This window comes from Herpailurus yagouaroundi, unplaced genomic scaffold, assembly GCF_014898765.1.
Source record: "Herpailurus yagouaroundi ecotype Mexico unplaced genomic scaffold, PumYag 198, whole genome shotgun sequence".
In the NCBI taxonomy this organism is placed as follows: Eukaryota; Metazoa; Chordata; class Mammalia; order Carnivora; family Felidae; genus Herpailurus; species Herpailurus yagouaroundi.
Genome location: NW_024412429.1, coordinates 3,959,725 through 3,982,466, shown reverse-complemented (window position 1 = coordinate 3,982,466; position 22,742 = coordinate 3,959,725). Strand labels below are relative to the sequence as shown.

Below are 22,742 nucleotides of genomic sequence, written 5' to 3'. Positions count from 1 at the left end.
TCGGTTTCACGGGAAATGAATACTGAACAAAACTCCTGTCTACAACACAATACGGTGCTATGCACTCAGAGGGCGTTCTGTTAGAGTTGGGTGTGGGGGGGGGCAGTTCCTTTTTAAGGGATTTCTACACTTTTGTCTAATTCACAAGGCTGTGGACTCTCATATTTAATACCGTAACAGGTCTTTATTTCAGGAGACATGTATCGTGTTTGCTCCCGAATTTCGTCTTAATACCTTTCTGGTGACGGAGGGTCTGTGGATATACAATTGAACTCCTCACCCTTTCGGTCTTAAAGATTTATCATTTGCCTGCCCACCTGATGGTCAGCAGAGAAGTCACAGTTTCTTGAAGCAGAGGTTTAAAGTAAAGCCACGAGTGTGCTTATTGTGGTATATAGATTACGTGAGGTTTAGCCTAGAACATTTTCGTCGCCCTAGCAGAAGGAATCCCCGCACTTGCACACAGACGCGTGCGTGCGACACAAGTCTTTCCCGCTCCTGAGTCTTCCCCCCCTCCAACAATCTGGATGGTTCCTGGGGATCCCGAAGGCCAGGGAAGCTACTTTGGAAGTCTCAGGGTCAGCGCTCAGGGCCATTAGCTTTGTAACCTGATGCTTGAGTTGCTCTCAAGTACTCTTCAAACCTTTCAAACGACACAATGGGATTCATAGATCATGTTACACGATTTCACATCGCACTCAGGCGGTCTCTTCCTTTCCGCTAGGAAACGGCTGTGGCAAACATACCACATCGTGTCAGCGTGGACCTGGGGTTTTCTGTGCAGACAAAGCCTGAGTGTTTGCAAACACGCTTCCGTGGAGCCAGCGTTGTGTCCTCCCCAACGTACGGAACATCTCTTACCTTCCCCGCAAATGATAAAACGTGAAAGAGGATACTTTAAAAACTCTGTATTCAATTATTCACACCAAAGGATATCCATTAAAATTATGAACAGCTCTACATATATTTCATGTATCATACATATATATATACTTTGTATGTATAGTTACATATCGACAAAAGGTTTCTTGCTGCTCTAAGCATGTGAGTAAAACAAAGCTACATTTTTCAGTGTAACACCCATATGTGCATATATACCGGCAGTCTGCATTATGAGTTTATTTACAACTGGCCTCGGTTATAATAAATGATGACTGTTCTATTATACAAACATAACAGTAAAGGTTTCTTTTAGGTACAAAGACTGCAAATGAAAACGTGAAAAAAATTACACACATGTACAATATTTATAATTTATAAATGCCAAGGTAAGACCTCTTTAAATTATTGCCCTTGCGCATTTTACAAAGATCTTTAATGTGTCATCCATACAAAATAATTGGTTTGAAATCTGCCAACTCATCAACTACCATGAAGCCGGAAACTCCTTCTCCTTCCAAAAGAGAGCCCATTAAAACTTTGGATGCAGACCCATCACCCCCACAAATCTGTTTTTCGAGCGCGCCCTGTTTCTGATGGCTCGTAGCCCATCTTACACCCTAGCGGTGTGGGCTCAGCAAGATTACTGCCAGCAAATTCTTCGGTACCTTGACTAGGGAGGGAGATAGGATCTCTTCTATTCGTACGGACCTACAGAGAAAGCCACCTCTTCAGAAAGTTTCAAGAGGCTGCATTTCCATGAAGTTTGGGTAACTTTCACAGTGTTTTGGGCGAGCACGTTATTTCACACGGGTCACTGGGTCGGGTCCGGCGAGGCGGTGGAGGCATCGTATAGACATTCCTCCTACAAAGAAGTCTATTGTCCTTTCCACGCGCACACGAAATGGATACGCAGAACAGACACCACAGACAGATCATATGGGAAACAATCCTGCCGATCTGGCTTTTACTCAGGCTGTGTGAGATACGGCACGGGACTGGCTTATCGTTCAAGTGGCTAAAGAAAACACCCACAAGTCGCAACGCCCAGGGTCTAGTCATCTTTCAGGTGGGCCGGAGTACCAGCTGGGGCGCTTTTCAACCTTAACTTGTAGTAGGAATGAAAACGGGCCGTTTAAACTTCTGCAGCTATACCTCAAAACCCTCAGCTGGCACCCCCCCCCCCACCAGCCAACTGACGTCTCTACTCGCCACGGCGGACTGGGCTCTAACTTGGGGTCCGGGTCCTCGGGTGACACTCATCGACGCCCCGGGAGAGGCACGCTCGGGTCTAGCCCGCGTTCAGTGCCCGTTTTCCTGACCCTCGCTGTGAAGGTCGGTCACACCGCACGCTGGGTAGACAGCCCCGTGGTCCACCGAGGGGCCGAGGGGGGCGGAAACTTGACAGGCGAGCGAAGGGAGTGGTGCTTCTTTGAATTTCGAATATTGTTTCTTCGGGAACATTCACGTCCTTCTCTTTGTCCCACCCCTTTACTTTAGAACCAGAACACAAATGAAACGTTTTTCTCTCTTTTCTGCTATTTTTTTTTTTTTTTTTTTTTACCGTCATGGAAATGCATCGAATGCTTCAGATAACCGAAATATCCAGTACAAAAAAAAAGGACAAAACACACAAAGTGTGAAGCACTGCCTGGGGGAATCACTAATTCGAACTTAAGATGAAGTGGTGAAAGAAATCGGCAGAATGCGTCTCAGGGTAAATACTTAAGCGAAGGCAAAACGGAACAGCCACGCACTGCTGGGGAAGGGGGGCTGTCGAGAACGGGTAATTTACAGCTCACAGAGGTTTTTAAAGCCAGGCTGATAACTTGCAGCCAAAAGGGTCACACTAGTGCGACCGAAGGAAGGAGTCTTTCAAGAATTAAGCCCCAAATAAAACCAGCGCAGTGCAGAAAGCAAACACAGGTCCGAAACAGATACAGAAGTGATCTTCAAAATCCAAGTCATGCATATGTACCTGAAGCCCAACGAAATCACACCGTAATCGTGTCGCAGTTCTTGGAAACACTTGCAAAAAAGCCTGCATCTGAACGGTTCATTGGTTACAGCCATGAGGGTGTGTGCGAAGGACATCAAATAAAGGACAGAAATCTGAGGAGAGAACGGTCCTTCCTATTCATTCAATTTGATCAAATGAACTATAGATGTGTCCCTTTAAATGTTTTTACTTATAATTAAGCAAGAAGAAGAAAACAATAACTCTATGAATAAAGACGTAAAATCACAGAGTTTAAAATAAAGGCACAGGCCCAGGCATGGTGAAGAATTTAGTCCTATTAAAGCTCAAACCTTAATTTTGAGTTAAAAGACCAGAAACGTAATAGTCAAACTAAATCTATTACAAAATCCAGGTAGCTAAGGATTTTATGCATCTATGTGTATCACGTACAAACATATCTAGAGTGCCCAATCATACCAATAAAGCAAAATTCACTGAGATTAACTGTGGAAAAGGAAAAAAAAAGAATCTAAAGCTATCTAAAAAGCATGCTCAAAAGAGGAAACCTACGCTGAATAAATCCAGTTTCCAAGTAGTTCTGTCGTCGTCACCGTGAGAACACGTCACCTCGAGCGGCACCGTATCATTTGCACAGACGCCTTCCCACGGAGGGAAGCGTCCAGAATGAGGACGGCTGTGCTGAGAAATTCAGCTTCGTCTCTCCTCCATGACTCTGACGAGCCTCACAGAGTGATGAGGGCTGGGATGTGGATCTCAATCCGGCCCATAAAAGGGCCACTTTTGAGACTGACTTTCCACATCCATTTATATTTGTTTAAGTTTTTCTAATGAATTAAACCAAAGTCAGCTATTAATTAATAAGACGCTTGGGATTTTTAGAATTTTATTCCAGTGCCTAAGTTCGATATTTCATGTTGCTGGCAGGCATTTCCAAGAAAATTTCTAGTTAAAAAATACAGTCAGTATCTCTGGGGAAGATGATGTACGAATTGCATTTGACAACAAAGCTGTGTCTATTATCCATCAGCACAACCACTAACAATTTCCACAAATCGAACAAGCTACACATACTCACAGCTGGTTACCAAATTTATGCGGAGGGAAATTTTGGCCCAACATGAAATACCACCTTAATGAGAAACTTGTCAAAATTTCTGGTAATTAAAGCCATCTGCCCTTTGAAGAAAAGATCTGGGAGAAAGATGAGGACAGAACTCAAAAGTTTGTCTGCCAAAATATAAAAATACTCCTAACTGCATTGTTTCCAAAGCAGATTACTGACTAAATACCACTGCATCTTGGGCCCAGTTTAGGTCAATCTATGATTCCGAAGTAGTACTAAGGAATATTCATAGTTTACGTTAGAACGTAGTCCTTTGTTCAAACTTCGCTTTGATCATGAGGATACCTTAGGAGAAATCAGCCAATCAATAAATCCACGTACATTTCTTCGGAAAGTTGTTCAAAGAACACATCACCTGACATAATACACCTGGCTATGCCAAAATACGAGACCTTTCTCTAATAATCTTCGAACGGCACTCTTAAAATGGAAAGATAGCCATAGGATTCCTCCCCCTCATGACTGTTTTCTGTATCAAAAAGCCCAATTCACGCATTCTTTTAAGATCCTGTTAATTAAACCCATCTTAAATGATATTTCCTCCCCTGGTCCCTTGCATTTCAGTCGTCGAGTTAAATTAGATGCCTGTACTAATTCTCGCGAGTGAGGTTCGATTTGGTGGGTCCAGTTTCATACATGCGGGTGTGGAAAAACATGCAACATTTTAGAATCCAATCCTGTAAACGCACTAACGTGAAAAGGGATGTTTTCTAGTCCGCTCTTTATCAAACAATATACATTTTCCAACACGCGTCAGTTTTTGAAGAAAGGGGCTCTTACTTTTTATTGATGTCTTGCATCTGTCTCCCTTATACATATGTCCTTTCATACATGTGTGTATATCTGCGTGCGTGCGTGTGTCTAGTTACAGTGGTATTTCATTTTACCTCGTATTGCGTAACAGCAAATGGAGCCCCACGTAGGGAAGATGGCAACTTTCAAAAGCCCACAGGGAAACTGAACACATAGTGTTAATTCTAAAATAAGAACGTTTACATGTAGCTAACTCTTCTACAACATAAATCGTGTTGTAGAAACATTTAATCTTTTTGGCAAAAACCATATGGATAATAATGTGTACATCACTGAATATGTAAGAGAGTATTTCCAAAATTGATTTTATTGAAAGTAATATGCCAGTCTCCTGCCACAGGAACAGTAGCTAAGCTATTTGTTATGAATCAGCCCATCACTTCTTGAGACTCGAATTCCTTCGGGGTCGGGACTAACCACAGCTTTGGAGGTGACCTTGCCGTGGTGCTGAAAATCAACAGCATGAACGGGCACCAGAAGCGACTGGCTTGTAATCCTTGTACGAAGGGGTCCAGACTCTTGTGTATTCTTCAAAACGTTTACGTTGTACAGTAATAAGAGTCTACCCAAAATTATACAGAAGAAACTCTCCAAATCACAGGTTGCGGTGTAGATCCTTGACCTCGAGCAGAGGAAAGAGGACAGAAGTTAGCCCCGAAGTATCCGCACTGGGTTCCACTTCCCGGTCACAGACGGAGAGCGTGGGGAGTGCGACTGAGGAGCACAAAAGGGGATGAGCGGGAAGCGGGCACGGCAGATCAAAGTAAAAATTACACACGACTTAAATTTCACGGTTTAATGTGATTTTAAGAGAAACGTATGGTATTTTAATGAAAGAATTCGTAGAAGAAACCTCTCATTTTGAGTGTGAGTCTCAAATTTTGCAATGACACCAAGTGAAAATATAAAGAAATCATTATTAAAATTCACATTTTACATCCCCTAAGACCTGTCTGTTAAGAAAGACTCATACGCTTGGCTTTTGTTTTGTTCTTTATGCAAAGGGTTTAGAAAATTTGCCTACAATGATGGGAAAAAAAAAACAACACCAACTAAAAAATATTCTTTGCCGTTTTTTGGTGGATACTTGTGGTTCGGAGATTTGTTATGGTGTATACTTGCCTCTTTTCTCAGGACAGAAAGTCCACCTCATTCAGTGTTCGACCTATTCATCTAAGCCCTTCAGTATAAACCTAAAGAACACACTTTCGTCCACCTAACTTTTAATTCACGAGGCTCTGAAACAGGAGTCTGACTACCGTCCATCGCTGATTGCAGAAAGACACTTCTTACGCTGTCCCCTCAATGACGCTTGTCCTGAGGCCGTCTGCTACACTTCACGCTAATTACAAGTAGGTCACACACAAACATTCACAACAGTAATGTGTAAAAATTCCTATTTAGAACCAACAACGTCAAAGCAACATTGGTGTTAGAGCCAAAGTACAATATCAGAGTAGTACCATTTTAACCCCTCACTAGAAAGATACAATGGAAAAGTACCCCCTTCTGAATGATTGTTGTCCTATCCCATTAAGGCCTCAGCAATATGCGCCTATTAGAAAAGGCCAGTTCACAGGTCAAACGGGGTCACGTGGACAGCCGATCTGGCCCCGGGGTGGTCCTGGTTGGTCACCGTCTACGATGCGTTACAGACGAGACTGGCGGGGAGTCATCCGCTTGCCGTGTTTCCCGATGTCACCTTGTCGAAGAGGTCTGCAGCCCAGTTACCAGGTGTAGGTTTCCCCCCCCAAAAATAAAAGGAAGAAAAGTCAAAGAAGCAGGACGGGCGTCTTCAGGTGGGACAGCTGGTCACGTAGCGGTCAGTCCCCCATCTTCACTGGCAGCTTCTCGGATGGCTCGTGGGCCCCCGGCTGGGACGAGACCCACACGGCACTCTCCTCCCCTCGGATGACCTTCTCCCACTGGCTCAGGTTATTCCTACAGATAAGAGATGCGGGGACAGGTGATGCTTGAAAAAGGATTTCCGGACTCGGGTCTCAGAATTAACCACACCGCCCTGAGGCATAGCTGAGCAAGAGGGCTTTCTGGTGCCCTCCTGACTCCGATAATGGCTTTTGTGCCGTAGCCACGCAGGACCCTGCTAGGTCTCCCTGATGTGGCCCTGCACCTTGACTTACTCAGCAGAGCCTCAAGCCACCAAGGCTTGGGGGGTGGGGGGGAACCCGTTCCCACGAGCTCCAGGCAAGGGTACAAAAGGAGAGCTCAGCTCGGGACTTATCACCTCCTCATCAGTTAGAAAGGCTGACTGGAGGGGCACCTGGGTGGCTCAGTCGGTTAAGCGTCCGACTCTTGGTTCCAGCTCAGGTCATGATCTCACAGTTCGTGAGTTCGAGCCCCAGGTCGGGCTCTGTGCTGACAGTGCAGTCTGCTTGGGATTCTCTCCCTCCCCCTCTGTGTCCCTCCCGTTTGCTCTCTCTCTCTCTCAAAATAAATAAACATTAAAAAAAAATAAAAAGCTGACTTGGAAAGGGGCACAAGCGTCGGGAGTACTACCCAGGAGCACGGAGAGAAATGGAGAGGAAGGGAGGCTCCAGCAGCAAAAACGTTCGCCAACAGCACCAACAGCCAGGAGCCCGTGCTCTGCAGGTGGAAACAGTGCGCCGCCTGGGCTCCCTGTCACGTCATACCCGAAACCGGAAAGCGGTCCTATTCTGAACACCGTGTCACATATAAAAATTCACCCTAAGTTACACGTGACACAAAAGTGGGACGTTTCCTTGTTGCACTAAAGCCATCTTCGTGCTCTGGCAACCTCTCGTGTCGGGTGTCGGCTGCCGCCCCCCCCCCGCCTCCGGCCCTTCTCTCTCCACATCTGCAGCTCAACGCTGCAGACACTGCCCCTCAACCTTCCGGAACAGCGTGGCACAGTGTGGCCGCCACCACCGCAGGACCAACATCCTGCCTCCTGTGGTTAACCGGGAAGAGATCTTAGCCTTGCAGCTTGCTTTCTTCTACACAAAGTCCAGGTGAGACACACAATTCATACAGAGCACACGCACGGGAAGACGCCTCTGGACAAAAGCAGTCTCTAGAAACACAACCTGAAAACTGTAACGTTTTACCTTCTGTGCCACATTATCGCATGACTTTTTCCCGGAGCCTAAAGGGGGCTTTTGACACATCGGAAAAAAAGGCCTATACTAATTTTGCTCTTTCCTCGGACACCAGTGGTACATGATGAATTTTTTAAGTGTTGAGAAGGTTAAAATGGCCTTTAACGGATTACGTGGTCCAGCCAAGTACAACGAAGCAAGAATGCGTCAAAGCTGCCGACACAGAAGAATCCCAGTGTTGACCGTGATGGTGATAAAAATATAACAGAAAGTAGTCCCTTCTGTTGGTTCTAAGTATTTAGCATAAAACACAGATAATGTTTACATAGGAAAAGACTTTGGACTGTTGCCTAGGTTCTCTTTAATCACCTGGATTTTGAGTGATTTCTCTTTGGTGGGGCACTGACTTTTCCAACTGATCCCATCAGGATTGAGTCCTAGTTCAAAGTCCCTGTTGTCCACAGGGCTTAGTCCTGATGTAAAAAGATAATACTTTAATAAACTAACCACTGCTGAACGTCTGACGGTTCAACAAAATAGGCTGGGATGTCTTACGTTCATGTTTAAAACTATCAGTCTGTCCACGCAGTCCCCCGCCCCCCCGCTCAGTGTGCCCACCCCAAGCCCGAGGGTGCTTCAGGGTTAAGTTGTTAGGGACATCAGCTGGACACCAGCTCACGAGCAGAATATCAGCACGTATGGCCGCTCTGCTCATAGCCCTTTGACATCCCCACAGGGGACTTCTTCTCGAAGTCAAATGGAAATCTTACAAAAATTCCCATGTCCTTAGCTGAGCTCGTCCCTCAAAAGCGAGCGACGGTGAAGGGGCTCAGAGACGTCTGAGGTCAGGGTGGGTGACAGTCGGCTTACAGCTCTTCTGGGGAAAAGACAGAACTCCCCGAGAAAGAAGATCCCACGCTGGTTCCCGCTCCTCATGTGCCTTAATAAGCTGTGTGACTGAGGCTGAGCCCCTCCCCACAAGCAGCCTCGAACACACAGCACGGCCCCTGTCTTTCCACACACACACCGGCCATAGATCCCTGGGTCGTAACAAACCAAATCCCAAGCCACACGCCTTCTGGCTCCTTTTTGGCGGTTGCGTGACTTTATGAATGTCCTTAACATATACTCGGTACCTAGAAAAACACACGGCCCATAAAATTACGTTCATTGTAAACCTTCGGGAAGACACAACACACGCCGATGGGACAGAACAGTCCTATACGGAGTCTTAGTCATTTTTAAAACTGATGCCCCCCCCCAAAAAAAATAAAATAAAATAAGACTAACATCCCAGCTTACGCCACGGTACGTACCTGCACGCCTGCAGGAGAGGCTCCGTGGGCGGGAAGATCTGGGTGAGGGTCGTATAGCAGGGGATGGCCACGGCGTTGTAGAAGCCCAGCTGCCCCCGTGCAGAGCCACGGACAAGAAGACACAAGACTGCGCGTTAGCGACTCTAGTAGATGCCGCTTCTCAAGCGAAGCTTCCACTTTCCCACTTCTCAAGCCTAACTACGGAGTTAAGTGTTCTAGTGTTGCTCTGTGATATCTGGGCTCGGCGAATACCGCTGCGGAGGGCGTTCGAAATGCCTTAAAGTAGTTTTTGAAATAACACACAGGAAAAGAAGTTAAACCGAAACCCAAGGGCAACAGCCAGTGAGACTCCATTTATGGATCGGTCAAGTTATCAATTCAAGTACTGTTCTTGTTGCTGGTCAAAAATTTAGTTTTCTTTTCTTTTTTTTTTCTTTTTCATGTTTATTTTTGAGAGAGAGAGAGAGAGAGAGAGAGAGAGAGAGAGACAGAGACAGAGTGCGAGTGGGACAGGGGCAGAGAGAGAGGGAGACACAGAATCCGAAGCAGGCTCCAGGCTCTGAGCTGTCAGCACAGAGCCTGATGCGGGGCTCGAACTCCGGGAACAGAGAGATCATGACCTGAGCCCAAGTCGGATGCTTACCCGACTGAGCCACCCAGGCACCCCCGAAAGTTAGTTTTCTACCACAGACATTTCAGAGTCAAACCTGCTATTTTTCTACATGGAGGCCTCTTTATAACTTAATATTGGGGAATCAGCACAGGGTGTTTTGTGGGTCTGTTACCCTTGGCCTTTGGTGCATTGTTTGGTCTCCTGAGACGTTCTTAATCTCCCTCCCTTTTTTTTTGACCTACAACAAATCTCATTGACTATATCACAGTTCTTCTCAGGTTACAGTTCTTTTAATATGCCAGATTTCAGTTTTTGATCTCTGGCACTTAAAAAAATATATTAAGGGACATTTTATTAGGAATTTCAGGCCACAGTAGAAATAAATGCTTCCAGCCCAGACTGGCTGGATGAAAAAGACCTTTTAGACTGTTAGCAGGGAACACAGAGGGTCTAGCTACAATTATCACCAGATACGACTGCCTCTTTGAATGAGGTGACCCCCCAAACCAGGGCTTACCAAATTGTTTTAAAAAAAGTGAACTTCAATGAGATGCACTCAAGGTACAGAAGAGCGGACTCTCCTTGGTGGTTACTTTCTGCCTTCTGCTGCTGTGCAGACTATCTGCACTCAAACTCATACTGTAAATGGGTTTGGCAATTTTGGCATAAAGTCAAACTCTTCCCTTAATTCAATGGTGCTGGAACACGGTCCATTCTCCGACGGCACCTTCAGCCATCCTGGGCTTTCGGCTGGGACGAAAGCTTAACTATCCAGAAAGAACTCTGTTAGGTAGGTATCTACCAGTGTGATTGCTAGATTGTAGGGTAGCTCTATTTTTAACTTAAATTTTTTTTTAATGTTTACCTACTCAGGGAGAGAGAGAGAGCACGAGCAGGGGAGGGGCAGAGAGAGAGAGGGAGAGAGAGGATCCCAAGCATGCTCTAGTGTGGTCACGGCAGAGTCAGACGCCTCAATCTCATAAACTGTGAGACCACAGCCTGAGCCGAAATCAAGAGTTGGGATGTTTAACCGACCGAGCCACCCAGGCACCCCTTTAACTTTTTGAGGAACCTCTATTCTGTTTTCCAGAGTGGCTGTGCCACTTTGCATTCCCATCAATAGTGCATGAGGGTTCCTTTTTCTCCACATCCTTGCCAACACCTGTTGTTTCCTGTGTTGTTACTTTTAGCCACTTTGACAGGTGTGAGATGATATCTCGTTGTGGTCTGGATTTGTATTTCCCTGATGATGAGTGATGTTGGGCATCTTTTCATGTGTCTGTTAGCCATCTGGATGTCTTCTTTGGAAAAAATGTCTATTCATGTCTTCTGCCTATGTCTTCACTGGATTATTTGGTTTCTTTTCGGTGTTGCATCTGATAAGTTCTTTATAGATTTTTGATACTAACCCTTTATCAGATATATCATTGATACAAAAGTACTGATTCCAAGGGGCCCATGCACCCCAATGTTTATAGTAGCATTATGAACAGCCTACTTATGGGAAGACCCCAAATGTCCATCGACAGATGAATAGATAAAGAGGATGTGGTTTATATACACAATGGAATATTATGTAACCACCAAAAAGAATGAAATCTTGCCATTTGCAATGACGTGGACGGAGCTAGAATGTATTACGCTAAGCAAGTAAGTCACAGACAAATATCATATGATTTCACTCGTATGTGGAATTTGCGAAGCAAAAAAGATGAACACGGGGAAGAGGAAAAAAGAGGAGAGGGAAACGAACCACAAGAGACTCTCAATGGTAGAGAACCAACTGAGGGCTGCTGGAGGGGTGTGGGTGGGGGATGGGCTAGATGGGTGATGGGCATTAAGGAGGGCATTGGTTGAGATGAGCACTGGGTGTCGGATGTAGGTGATGGATCACTGGGTTCTACTCTTGAAACCAATATTGCCCTGTATGTTAACTAACTAGAATTTATATAAAAATTTGAAAAAGAAAAAAAAAAAGAACCTTGTCAGATCCCTATCCTAAGCCATTGTAGCAAGATACGATTCAGAGGAATTAACAAATCAAATAGAAAGCCATGAAACACAGGGTGAGTAAAGAAAACAGAGGCAAATGCTTAATCACATGGTGGGACAGGACAGGATGAGCAGAGGCCAGGGAGGGCAGACAGGTCTCAGGAGCACCTACGTGGGAAAGCTCCATAAACAATATTAAATAGAAACTAAACTGCAAAATACACACGAGACAGGCCTGCCAGGTGCACGTTCAGCAGGAAGGAACAACAGGCCCCCCCATCAGCAAAGCTGGCCAAGGACGCGAGCACCCCGTGGACGGAAGGCAGTGAGGAGGAGAAAGCCACAGGGCCTTTGCCTTTCTCTGTGCTGGCGTCTTCGAAACCTGTGGACCTGCCTGAACTGCTGTATTAATAGTACATTAACTCTAAGTAAAGTAGGAAAACTTGAGACCTCATCCAAAACCATCATCCTGTGCGTTTTCTCAAATGTTTTCTAAACTAAATTCTAGGTTACAATTATTTGTCCGCAGCTAACTTCCTCGTGACGGCGTTTGAAGAACGGTACTTTCGAAAGACCGTGGGTCTGAGAAGTACCTTGTACCACACATGCACACACGCAGAACTGACAGGGCACAGAGCTGTCAAAACATCACAAAACTGACATCAACCATGCGGTAAGACCTGAAAAAATATTAATTAACGTCAACTGACTGGAAGAGAAAACCCAACATGTACTAGAACACTGTGTGTTACTTGTTGGGAGGAGAGGACCTGATCAAAACCTAGAACGCTTCTCTCTAAAGGATACCTTTGCACAATGACGAAAGGTTTTCTGCTGGTTAAAAATATTAACAACTCAAATCCATCCATTCCTCTATTTCAAGTCACTGATTACTGCGCTCAGATCCGTAGCAAGAACTGAAGGCAGGAGCAGGTGTGGATTCCTGAAATCCAACTAGAACTTCCTGACCCTGGTCTTACCACCTGCAAACTCCACCTGAGTACAGAAGATTTCCGGGCCTAGGCTCTGCAGGACGGTGGATACTTTTTATTCACGGATGACTCTGGGAGCGCCTCACGTTATCTGACCTTCCAGCAGGACCCATACCCATACCTGGCCCTGTGGGACCTCGTCCTTCTTGTCTCTGTCCATCATGGGGATGGGCTGTATTCCCAGCTTCTTCATCTCGTCACCCTAAGATAAACAGGGAAAGCCAAGATTGCTCAACTTATCAACGGTCACAAAGTTCTGACATTAACGAGTTCCCTTTATGCATTAATTTCCTTCAAAATGGATAACGCTTCTGGCTACTGATCCACGCAAGTGTCAAAACAAAAACTTAACGTATCATTGTTTGGCGTCTATCCTGATGCCGTCTGTTCTGGTTCCGCTGTGTGCGAGTTAGTGACAGGTACGACAAGAGGAGCAGAGTAACCAGGGAGGCCCAGTGACGGCCAACAGAGCCTGGAACAGACCTCGTGGCCTTCTCCTCACTTACGTTTCAAGGGAGTCTTCGTGTGTGTTGAACTGGACGGAGCGAGGCTCTAGAGAGAAATGTTGTATATCAAGAATAAACACGAGCCTGCTAGAAAGGTGTAACTGGCTGTAAGCATGGCAAAGGTTATAATCACAGATGTTTATATTGAAGATTGACTGTGTCGCAGCCTCTGGGGTAGGTAACTTGTGGCTATTCTTTCATTTAACCTTCATGGAATACTACGGAGTTAGAAATTATTGTCCCCGTTTTATAGATTTTAAAAATTCTTTCCCTCTTTTTTAGTTATTTGTTAAAGACCATTAAAATCTTTCTTAATACATCCCAACTTTTTCCTTACTACCCATGTCCCTCACATTTCTTAATTATTCGATTATTTTCATTATTTCGCAATCATGCTTACGTTTAGAAGTCAGATGCACAGAACTAAGACCATCCTAGATTTGCTAAGGTCCAGAAATAAATATCTATGACCCTCATGAAGATTTCCAGGTACAGGACAAAGGAAGCTGTGCTAACAACATGAAGGCACGTGAGCACAGCTTTTGCGATAGTGTGGTCGCTTTTAAATGTTAACGTCAGGGGTTCTCAAACTTTTTCGTTTTCCGCTCTGAGTGAGTGAAGCTAGCCAGGCCTCTTGCTTGAGGACACCACAAGTGCAGTACGTGAACAGATCTCGACTAAATAATGACCTGACTATGTACTGTACTCCCAGACCAGGATAAATGCTAACCAGGAAAACAACAGAGTGTTGTGGAAGGTACACAACGGGGACCGTCCCTAGAGCAAGGCCTGCCCAGGAAGGCTGCAGAGGGCAGGGTGGGGCCAGGGAAGCCGCCCTGGGTGGCGACCAGAGGGCCTTGGGTCAGGGAGTCCAGACAGGTTGAGACGTGGCATAGTCTGGAGGGACAGTGGTCCGTGTAGATGAAGTCCGTGCTTTCGGTCTTTATCACAACGGCACGCGGGGGCAGACTGTCAACAGCGCTAACGTGGCCACTACCCCGCAGATGGGGCAACTGAGGCACGGGGCTAGGTGGGGGGCTGGCCTGAGGCTTCATCCCCAAGTACAAAAGCAGGATTTTCATCTCAAGCAGCAGGACATCAACGACCACACTCTGAGTCAGTGCTATTCTGACTCCAAGCGAAAAGTCAAGGACTCCGGTTAGAACGCTGCGGTAATTTGGGCGCAGGGCGGCCAAGTCCTGGAGCGGGGAGGCGTGGTGGGTGCTGGGCAGAGAGTGGACCTAGCGAACCCCAGGGAGGTCAACAGGCAAGACGCAGCGACATCCGTCTCCTCTCATGGACTACGAGGTCCGTGAAGACGGCGTCCCTGGGCACACTGGGAGCTTGGTCAATCTCTCTGCACCGTTTCATCAGTGCAGAATAGAGAGGGAAAAAAATCTACGTAACACATCTGTCACATTTTCATTCGTGTTTTAGAATCCAAATATAGTTATTAAAGTATGGGTTATATCAGTTAAATAAAATTATCTGCAAAACAATAAGCTAGCTTTAGACCAGTTTCCTTATGTGGTATTTACCGAATGTACCTCACGCGAGAGTGTGTATGCACAATGTGTAAGGCATTCTGGAAAAATAACACAAGTATAATCAGCTCGAGGCCTGTGGTCCTCACGCGGCAAAAATTTTTCTCTTTGCCATCATGGAAACAATTTAATGTCATAAATCGTTTCTACTAAATTTTCAACTGAATGGTTTTCTGGTTTTTACTTTTTACAACCATTCTTTCATACGGGTGAGGCCTAAGGTTTGAATCAACAACTACCAAACCCTCCGCCCTTCAAATTTAATTTTACTTCTTCCAACCAAATGAGGTACCCAAAGATTTAGTTTCACTCCCCCCACCTCACTGTAATCTTTGAGTATGCAGGGGCCTAGCTATTTGTGGAGTCATTTGAACAAGAGAAAATTGTCCACTTCATCGTGGACAATTCAGAAAGAAAACGGAGAAATAAAACACTGATATCTTGATCAGAAATAAAAATTTCTGATAATTTAGATCATCCAGTCAAGAACAGGTATGAACTAAAGTAATTTCCATGGTTGTTTCACGTATCAGGAGTTTTAGGAGTTAAAAGCACACATGCTCAGTAGAACTCCTAATTTACAGCTGAATTAACTATCTGGTATATTCGCAGAAACTCGTACGTCTCTGGTACAAGAGAATTATCCCCCAAATTTCCAAGTGTGGACACATACAGCGTGTGACACTGAGGGACTCACAATGGGCTATACGTCTGCGTAAATGTCTTTGTGTCTGTGCAGAAATGCTAATTCCTCTACTGCACGTGATTGACAATGGTTTTCCGAAGGAACCAGCACCCAGAGCAACTAAGATACTGTTACTTAAATACCCGCACGTTTACGTTCTCATCCAATTTGTTCTCATGTCCGCGTTCATATAAAAATCGAAAACATACCTCAGCCCAGAATTCTGCATATATATCATTTGCTGTCAGTTTTGTAACCGGCCACAGTTTTGTTACGGAACAAAGATCACAGGCAGTCATCATCAAACCAATGACACGGTCTCTGGAACACAGGAACATAAAACGGGTCAGCGTGGCGTGGGCAAGACAGGCTAGAAAGACGTCTGCATTTTCAGGGAAAAGAGGCTTTAAGCAGGCATTCCTTCGCGACGAGGAGGAGGGAGCTGACGGTACAAAGCCAGCAGGCAGGGACGTAAGTGCAACGAAAGCGCGGTGTTGGCCCAACTGGAAGGGCATCGGTCACCTCAGTCACCGGCCGCGGGAAGGAATTGGCGCATGTCCCTGCTGCCTGGGTACCACGGCTGAAACCAGAGAGGATGCAGGCACGTACCTAAACCCTAAGTCCTCTACTGCGCTTATACTGGGCCAGATTCATACCTTCCATGGAGTTCTGGAAACGCACGGGGCAAAGAAACCCTGAAGAAAACAATCTACCCCGATCCTCTTGTTTCTGGAAGAGAAACGTGAGGTGCGAAGAAGTGAAGCGAGATCCCCCAGGCGCGAGCAGCTGGAGACCAGGCCACAGCGGACACGGGTCTGTCCCCCGAGTCTGGGCTGGGCGGCGGGGGGGCTGTGGCCGGGCGCTGTGCAGACCCCGACCTCCGTGGCTTCGCACCCACACTCTGACTTCCCTTTTCCAAATATGGGTTGGTTTCATCCTTCCTCTCGAAGAAAAAGAAAACACTGCTTAAAGCCTTCCAGCGGACGTCCGCCCTGTAATTTTCAGGGATGTGGTGTAGAGACGTGTGTTTGCCCCGAAGGAAATCTACACCTATGGTCACACCAACTGCTAATGAGGAAGGAATTTTCATATGCCGACTTTAACTTTTGTGAAGCAAATTACCTAAGTTTGAAAAAGCGAATGATGAAGAAAGATACAAAACTGTGTAGCAAGTGAGATATGGCCATTGCCAGCTCAGTGCAATGAGTCTTTGGGATCCGTTGCACCTAAAGGCTGCCTGCTTGTGGCTCACAGATGGTCCCCTTCGGGGGGCACAGTCCTGCCCTGGGTCCAGAGCCCATGCCGACCAGGGCACACGGTACCAACACCTATCCGTCGCTTTGGCAGAGTTTCTGATCTAGTGGTACCCGTTGGCACGATTCCTGGACGTCTGGGGGCCCCTGCTTTGTCTGTGACCTGCGTCTGGGATGCTGATCACTCACGACGTTCCTTAATTTCCCATCAGCCACTTCCTTTAGGCCATTTGCCTCAGTAACGATCTCTTCTACCGTTTTACTTTTCATAAGAACACGTCTCTACTGGGGCAGAACGAGTAACTTTAAAAACGTTGATGAGACTTCTGTGTATCCTTCCTGTGACCCCAAACAGATGCCATGTAAAGTTCCAAACCCCTTAATGTGATCAGGAAACTCCCTATTTTCTTGATGAGCTAGTTTCCTAATCATTTTGCGGTTTCAAGGAAGAATATTTCTGGATTTGGGCTTCTAAACGGGTGAGCTTATTATCTTCTTATTCAACAGGGAAGTTCATTAAACAGAAATAGAACATGAAATAAACCGATTATTCTGTTTCATAAGATTGAAATAATCCAATCTCATTCAATCTGTATTCACATATATATCTCAACATTTCCTTCTCTTGGCTAAATATTCTAATATGCTTTGTCTCAAAAAAGATTTTCTAGCTCATAAATCTATGAAACAAGGCATGTTAACAGAACCGGGCGCTGTAAAACACAAGGAACCAACTTTCTCCCTGGAAAGGATTTCACAGGTAGCGTTGGTACTCTTAGGGTTGAAAAGATTACGACCCAGTTGTCATTCAGATGTTACTGTCAAAACAACTTAGACAAAACAACTTAACAGTAGTTATTTTACTGTTAAGTAAATAAATAAATAACAGATTACAATTTTTTTTATTAAATGCCTTTAATAAGTAAAATTACTTATTTTTCAGTCGCAGTGACAAATCAGTTAGACGTTCACGGTTGTCTGGAAATGTTAATGTAAAATGGAATCGTTTTATTTCTTTCTACGAGTGGGATATAGGCCCAATGGGGATAGATGACTGATTCATAATGCATTCTAACAACCAACTGTCAAAGGGGTGGGGGTCACGGTTAAGTGTACTGATGATGCGACCTTACCTAACCTAGCCACCGAAAGCAACAACGAGGCCAACGTAATGTCACAGATGATTCCGTGGTAAGTAATCTCAGGGGGTTTGACTACATTTATTTACTCCCAACATTCTGAATGTCTCTATGGATCAGGCCCAGTATGGATCAGGCCTAGTAATGAACCAAGTAGACCCTGCTCTTCTAGAACTAACATTCTAACAGGGAAAAGCAGAAAACCATGTTGAACGTTGCGCTGAACAGGTTTGTAAAAAGTGTTTTGAGAGGCAAAACCACGAAGCTCCGAGAGAGTCCTGAGAGAGATGAACAGGCATGCAAGTCCTGATGTGTCACGAACAAGTGTGGTGTGTTTGAGGAACAAACAACAAGCCGGTCTGGCGCACATCGGGTGCCGCCCGGTCTGGACACAAGGTGGGAGACCGTTGTTCCAAGTCAGAAGGTCAGACCGTGGAGGATGTGAGCAGGGGGGTGACACGGTCCAGGTTGCGGAGAGATCGCTGTGGACAATCAAGCACACAACCGCAGGGGCCAGGGCAGATGGGGACAGACCGTTGAGGAGGACACCACAGCGGTCCAGTGACAGCAGCATGACTCGATGGCAGGAGTGGACAAAGGGAAGGGAAAGGAGGAGGGCTCCGGATATCCGCCTCTCACCAGGGGACACATTCGCCTTCTCGGAGCCATCCTAACCTGAAAATTCTCTTCCCACAGCGGAAGATCACAGGACCACAGAACTCCACACAGGTGGGTTACTGATGGGCAGAAAGGAAGCCCCAGCTCTCCCATACTGCCCCCCCCCCCAGCGCCCTCCGACCCCCCGTTCTCTATAAAGTTCATCAGTCAAGGATGATGAATGATGTCCTATTGAAGACAAGTAGAAACGCACAGCTGGACCAGATGAAACAGAATTAACTTTATAAAAGAGTTCAGGTAGAGACATGACGAAATATAAAGAATGAATTCTCTATGGGGCGCCTGGGGGGCTCAGTCGGGTGAGCATCTTTGGCTCAGGTCACGATCTCACGGACTGTGGGTTCAAGCCCTGCGTCGGGCTCTGTGCTGACAGCTCAGAGCCTGGAGCCTGCTTCGGATTCTGTGTCTTCCTCTCTCTCTGCTCCTCCCCTGCTCACTCTCTCTCTCTCCTTAAATTTAAATAAACTTGGGGCGCCTGGGGGGCTCAATCGGGTGAGCATCTTCGGCTCAGGTCATGATCTCACGGTCTGTGAGTTTGAGTCTCACATTGGGCTTTTTGTGCTGACAGCTCGGAGACTGGAGCCTGCTTCGGATTCTGTGTCTTTGTCTCTCTCTGCCCCTTCCCTGCTTGTGCTCTGTCTCTCTCTCTCCCTCTCTCAAAAACAAATAAACATTAAAAAAAAAATTATAAAAAAAATGAATTCTCATATGGTTATTATTACATTTCCTTATTTGTGTTAATATCTGGAATTCAAGAAGAATGAATGGCTCGTTCAATTTCCATACCGAGCTGGGAACGGTAGACTCAGTGTCTCCAACTCCCTATCATCTCTGCTCCCTAGGCTCTGACCTCATTCCGGTCTCCCAAATATCCACTAACATCTTAACAGTCAAATAACAGACACACAATGAAATTTATTTAAAAACATACTTCCAGCTTATGGGCTACACACATTAACTCACAGAGAGAAAAGTAGCTTTGGAGAAGCATCGTTTTTAAAGACTTTGCAGAGAACCCCTGGCCACTGTGAGTATGGAACAGCTGGCAAGGGAGGCTCCGGTCCTTTGGACCACAGCAGTGCTAACGGCTGGGATCAGGGAAGGGAACAGTTCATGTTTCTTTGGAACAGGAATTACTCAAGCAAGAAAATTAGAAGTGAGATATGAAAACTGGCAAAATTTGGAGATGGCACCTGTTCATTCTGTTCAATGCCCAGCTGAGCGATTCCTGCCGCGGAGGTGAACTCCACCGGCAGCCCGTAGCCCCTGCTGCAGGAACAGCGTCCGGGTGTAGCCGGCGCCCTCTCGGGAGAGTTGGGAGCAAGGCCAGGTCAGTGACAAGGAGGGCTGATGAAACAGACATCTAGTCACAGGGAAGTGACATCTGTGGGAACCCAAGAGGAACAGGGGGCTTTAGAGAACAGCCCACGAGGGCCGCAGCAGCCACGGGGGCGGTTCGGACCCTGCTCGAAAAGCCACTGGGACTGCACGCTAGGCCTGCCATCTCTAAGGACAGCACAGAATGGCTCCACTCGAACAGGTTCTTACACACACCGATACAAAATGCCCATGAAGAGATCAATGAAACGCCACCAAAGCCACATCAAATGTGCGAATATTTCATGCACCAACAATTCTAAACTGGACGAAAAGCTTACCCATCACTACACGTATCCCACGGGCTGCTTCTATGAGCTTATCCACTCCTGATCCCCTCAGAAATGACATTTGATCTCATCTGCCGGGTTAAAGACCATTATATATATATGTATATATATATATATTTTTTTTTTTTGAGAAAGAGAAAGAGAAAAAGAAAAAGAGCACACAAGCAGGAAGAGGGGCAGAGACAGGAGAGAGAATCCCAAGCAGGCTCTGCGAGTGTGGCTCGATCCCATGACTGTGAGTTCACGACTTGAGCTGATATGAAGGGTCAGATGCTTAACCGACTGAGCCACCCAGGCGCCCCCGGCCTCTTCTAGAGCTTCATAAAAATGTGTTCACATAGTACACACTATTTCGCTCAACAAAGTACTTGTGTGACTCATTCATGTTGTTGCATGAATCGGCAGTTCCTAATTTTTTTTTTTTTTTTTTTATTGCTGGATAGAACAGTACTCCATTGTATAAATGTCACAAAGTGACTATCCATGCACCTGTTGTTGGAATTTGGGTTCCTTCCAGTTTAGATATATCATGAATAAGGCTGCTGTAAACATTTGTGTCTGAGTCTCTGTGTGAACAATATGCTTTTATTTCTCTTGAGTAACCTAAGAGTGGAATCACACAGAAACACACATTTAGTTTTATAACAAACTTCCAAAGTTCTTTCCAAAGCAGCTGTACGTTTTACCCCCCCCCCCACAACCAGTATATTAGTATTTTAGCAGCTCCATACCGTTGCCAACAACTGGGTATCGTTGATCTTTTTAATGTGGCCGGTCTAGTGAATGTGTAGTGGCATATCATGGCATTAACTTGGTTTTCCTTACATCTCAATATGTTGAGCAAAATTTATGTTCTTAGTGGGGGCTGGGTCTGGAAAAAATCTTTCTATTGCAAGCACTAAAAAAAGGGGGAAAAAAAAGAATGACAGATGATACAAAAAAGGAGAGAAAAGGGAATCATGTAAAATAATCAATTAAAGCTACAAGAGGTGGGAAAAGAGTGGAAGACAAAAATAGGAACAAAGAACAACTGTGAGGAATAGAAAGCAGTAATGAGCAGGACACATATTAACGCAACCGTGTCAATAACGACTTTAAATGTCAGTGGTCTAAATATACCAATTAAAACAGGTCATCAGAGTAGACCGAAAAACAAGACCCAACCAGACCATATGTTGTCTACAAAAAACTCAGATTAAATATAAAGACACATATAGATTAAAAGTCAATGAAAGGAGAAAGATACCAGGGAACATTATTCATAAGAAAATGGGAACAGCTATATTAATTTCAGACAGAACAGACTTCAGAGCATGGAAGGTTATCAGCAATAAAAAGGAGCACTTTATAATAATAAAGGGGTCATTCTCCACACAGAGAAGGAAACAGTCAACAACACTGAAAGGCAACCGACGGAACGGGAGAAGATATTTGCAAACCACATATCTGATAAAGGGTTAGTATCCAAAATCTATAAAGAACTTCTCAAACTCAACACCCAAAAAACAAACAACCCAGTTAAGAAATGAGCAGAAGACACTGAAAAGACATTTTCCAACGAAGACATCCAGATGGTTAACAGAGACATGAAAAGATGCTCAACGTCACTCATCATCAGGGAAACAAATCAAAACCACAACGAGATACCGCCTCACACCAGTCAGAATGGCTAAAATTAACAACACAAGGAACAACAGGTGTTGCCAGGATGTGGAGAAAGGGGAACCCCTCTTGCACTGCTGGTGGGAATGCGAACTGGGGCAGTCACTCTGGAAAACAGTACGAAGGTTCCTCAAAAAGTTAAAAATAAAATTACCCTATGACCCAGCAACTGTGCTACTAGGTATTTACTCAAAGGATACAAAAATACAGATTCAAAGTGGTACCTGCACCCCAATGTTTAGAGCAGCATTATCAACAACAGCCAATCTCGGGAGAGAGCCCAAATGTCCACTGACTGATGAACAGATAAAGAAGACGTGTTATATGCATACAATGGATACAATGGAATATTACTCACCCACCAAAAAAGAGAACGAAATCCTGTCATTTGCAAGGACGTGGATGGAGACAGAATGTATTATGCTAAGCGAAATAAGTCAATCAGAGAAAGACAAATATCATATGATTTCACTCGTATGTGGAATTTGAGAAACAAAACAGATGAACATATGGGAAGGGTGGGGAGAGAAGAAAAGGAAACAAGCCATAAGAGATGCTTAACAACAGAGAACAAACTGAGGGGTGACAGAGGAAGGTCGGTGGGAGACGGGCTAAATGGGTGATGGGTATTAAGAAGGGCGCTTGTGATGAGCACTGGGTGTTATATGAAGTGATGAACCAATGATTTCTGCTTCTGAAACCAGTATTGCACCATACACATTGACTAAAAAAAAAGTCAAAACAAACTAAAAAAAGAAAAAAAAATGATAGAACTGCTAAGGACAAATACATAAATCCACTATTATATCTGGAGACTTCAGA

At 45.2% G+C, this 22,742-nt stretch overlaps 1 protein-coding gene across 1 annotated transcript in view; it reads right to left on the bottom strand.

The window, feature by feature from the left end:
• Nucleotides 1–893: 893 nt before the first annotated feature.
• Nucleotides 894–22,742, bottom strand: part of PDE10A (phosphodiesterase 10A) — a 49,875-nt gene continuing 28,026 nt past the window's right edge. Inside the window, exons 6-9 of the mRNA XM_040448699.1 lie at nucleotides 15,731–15,842; nucleotides 12,908–12,988; nucleotides 9,190–9,278; nucleotides 894–6,737 (exon numbers count right to left, since the gene is read on the bottom strand). Coding sequence (XP_040304633.1) covers nucleotides 6,620–6,737; nucleotides 9,190–9,278; nucleotides 12,908–12,988; nucleotides 15,731–15,842 — 400 coding nt within the window. The 3' untranslated portion in view covers nucleotides 894–6,619. The remainder of the gene's footprint in view (nucleotides 6,738–9,189; nucleotides 9,279–12,907; nucleotides 12,989–15,730; nucleotides 15,843–22,742) is intronic.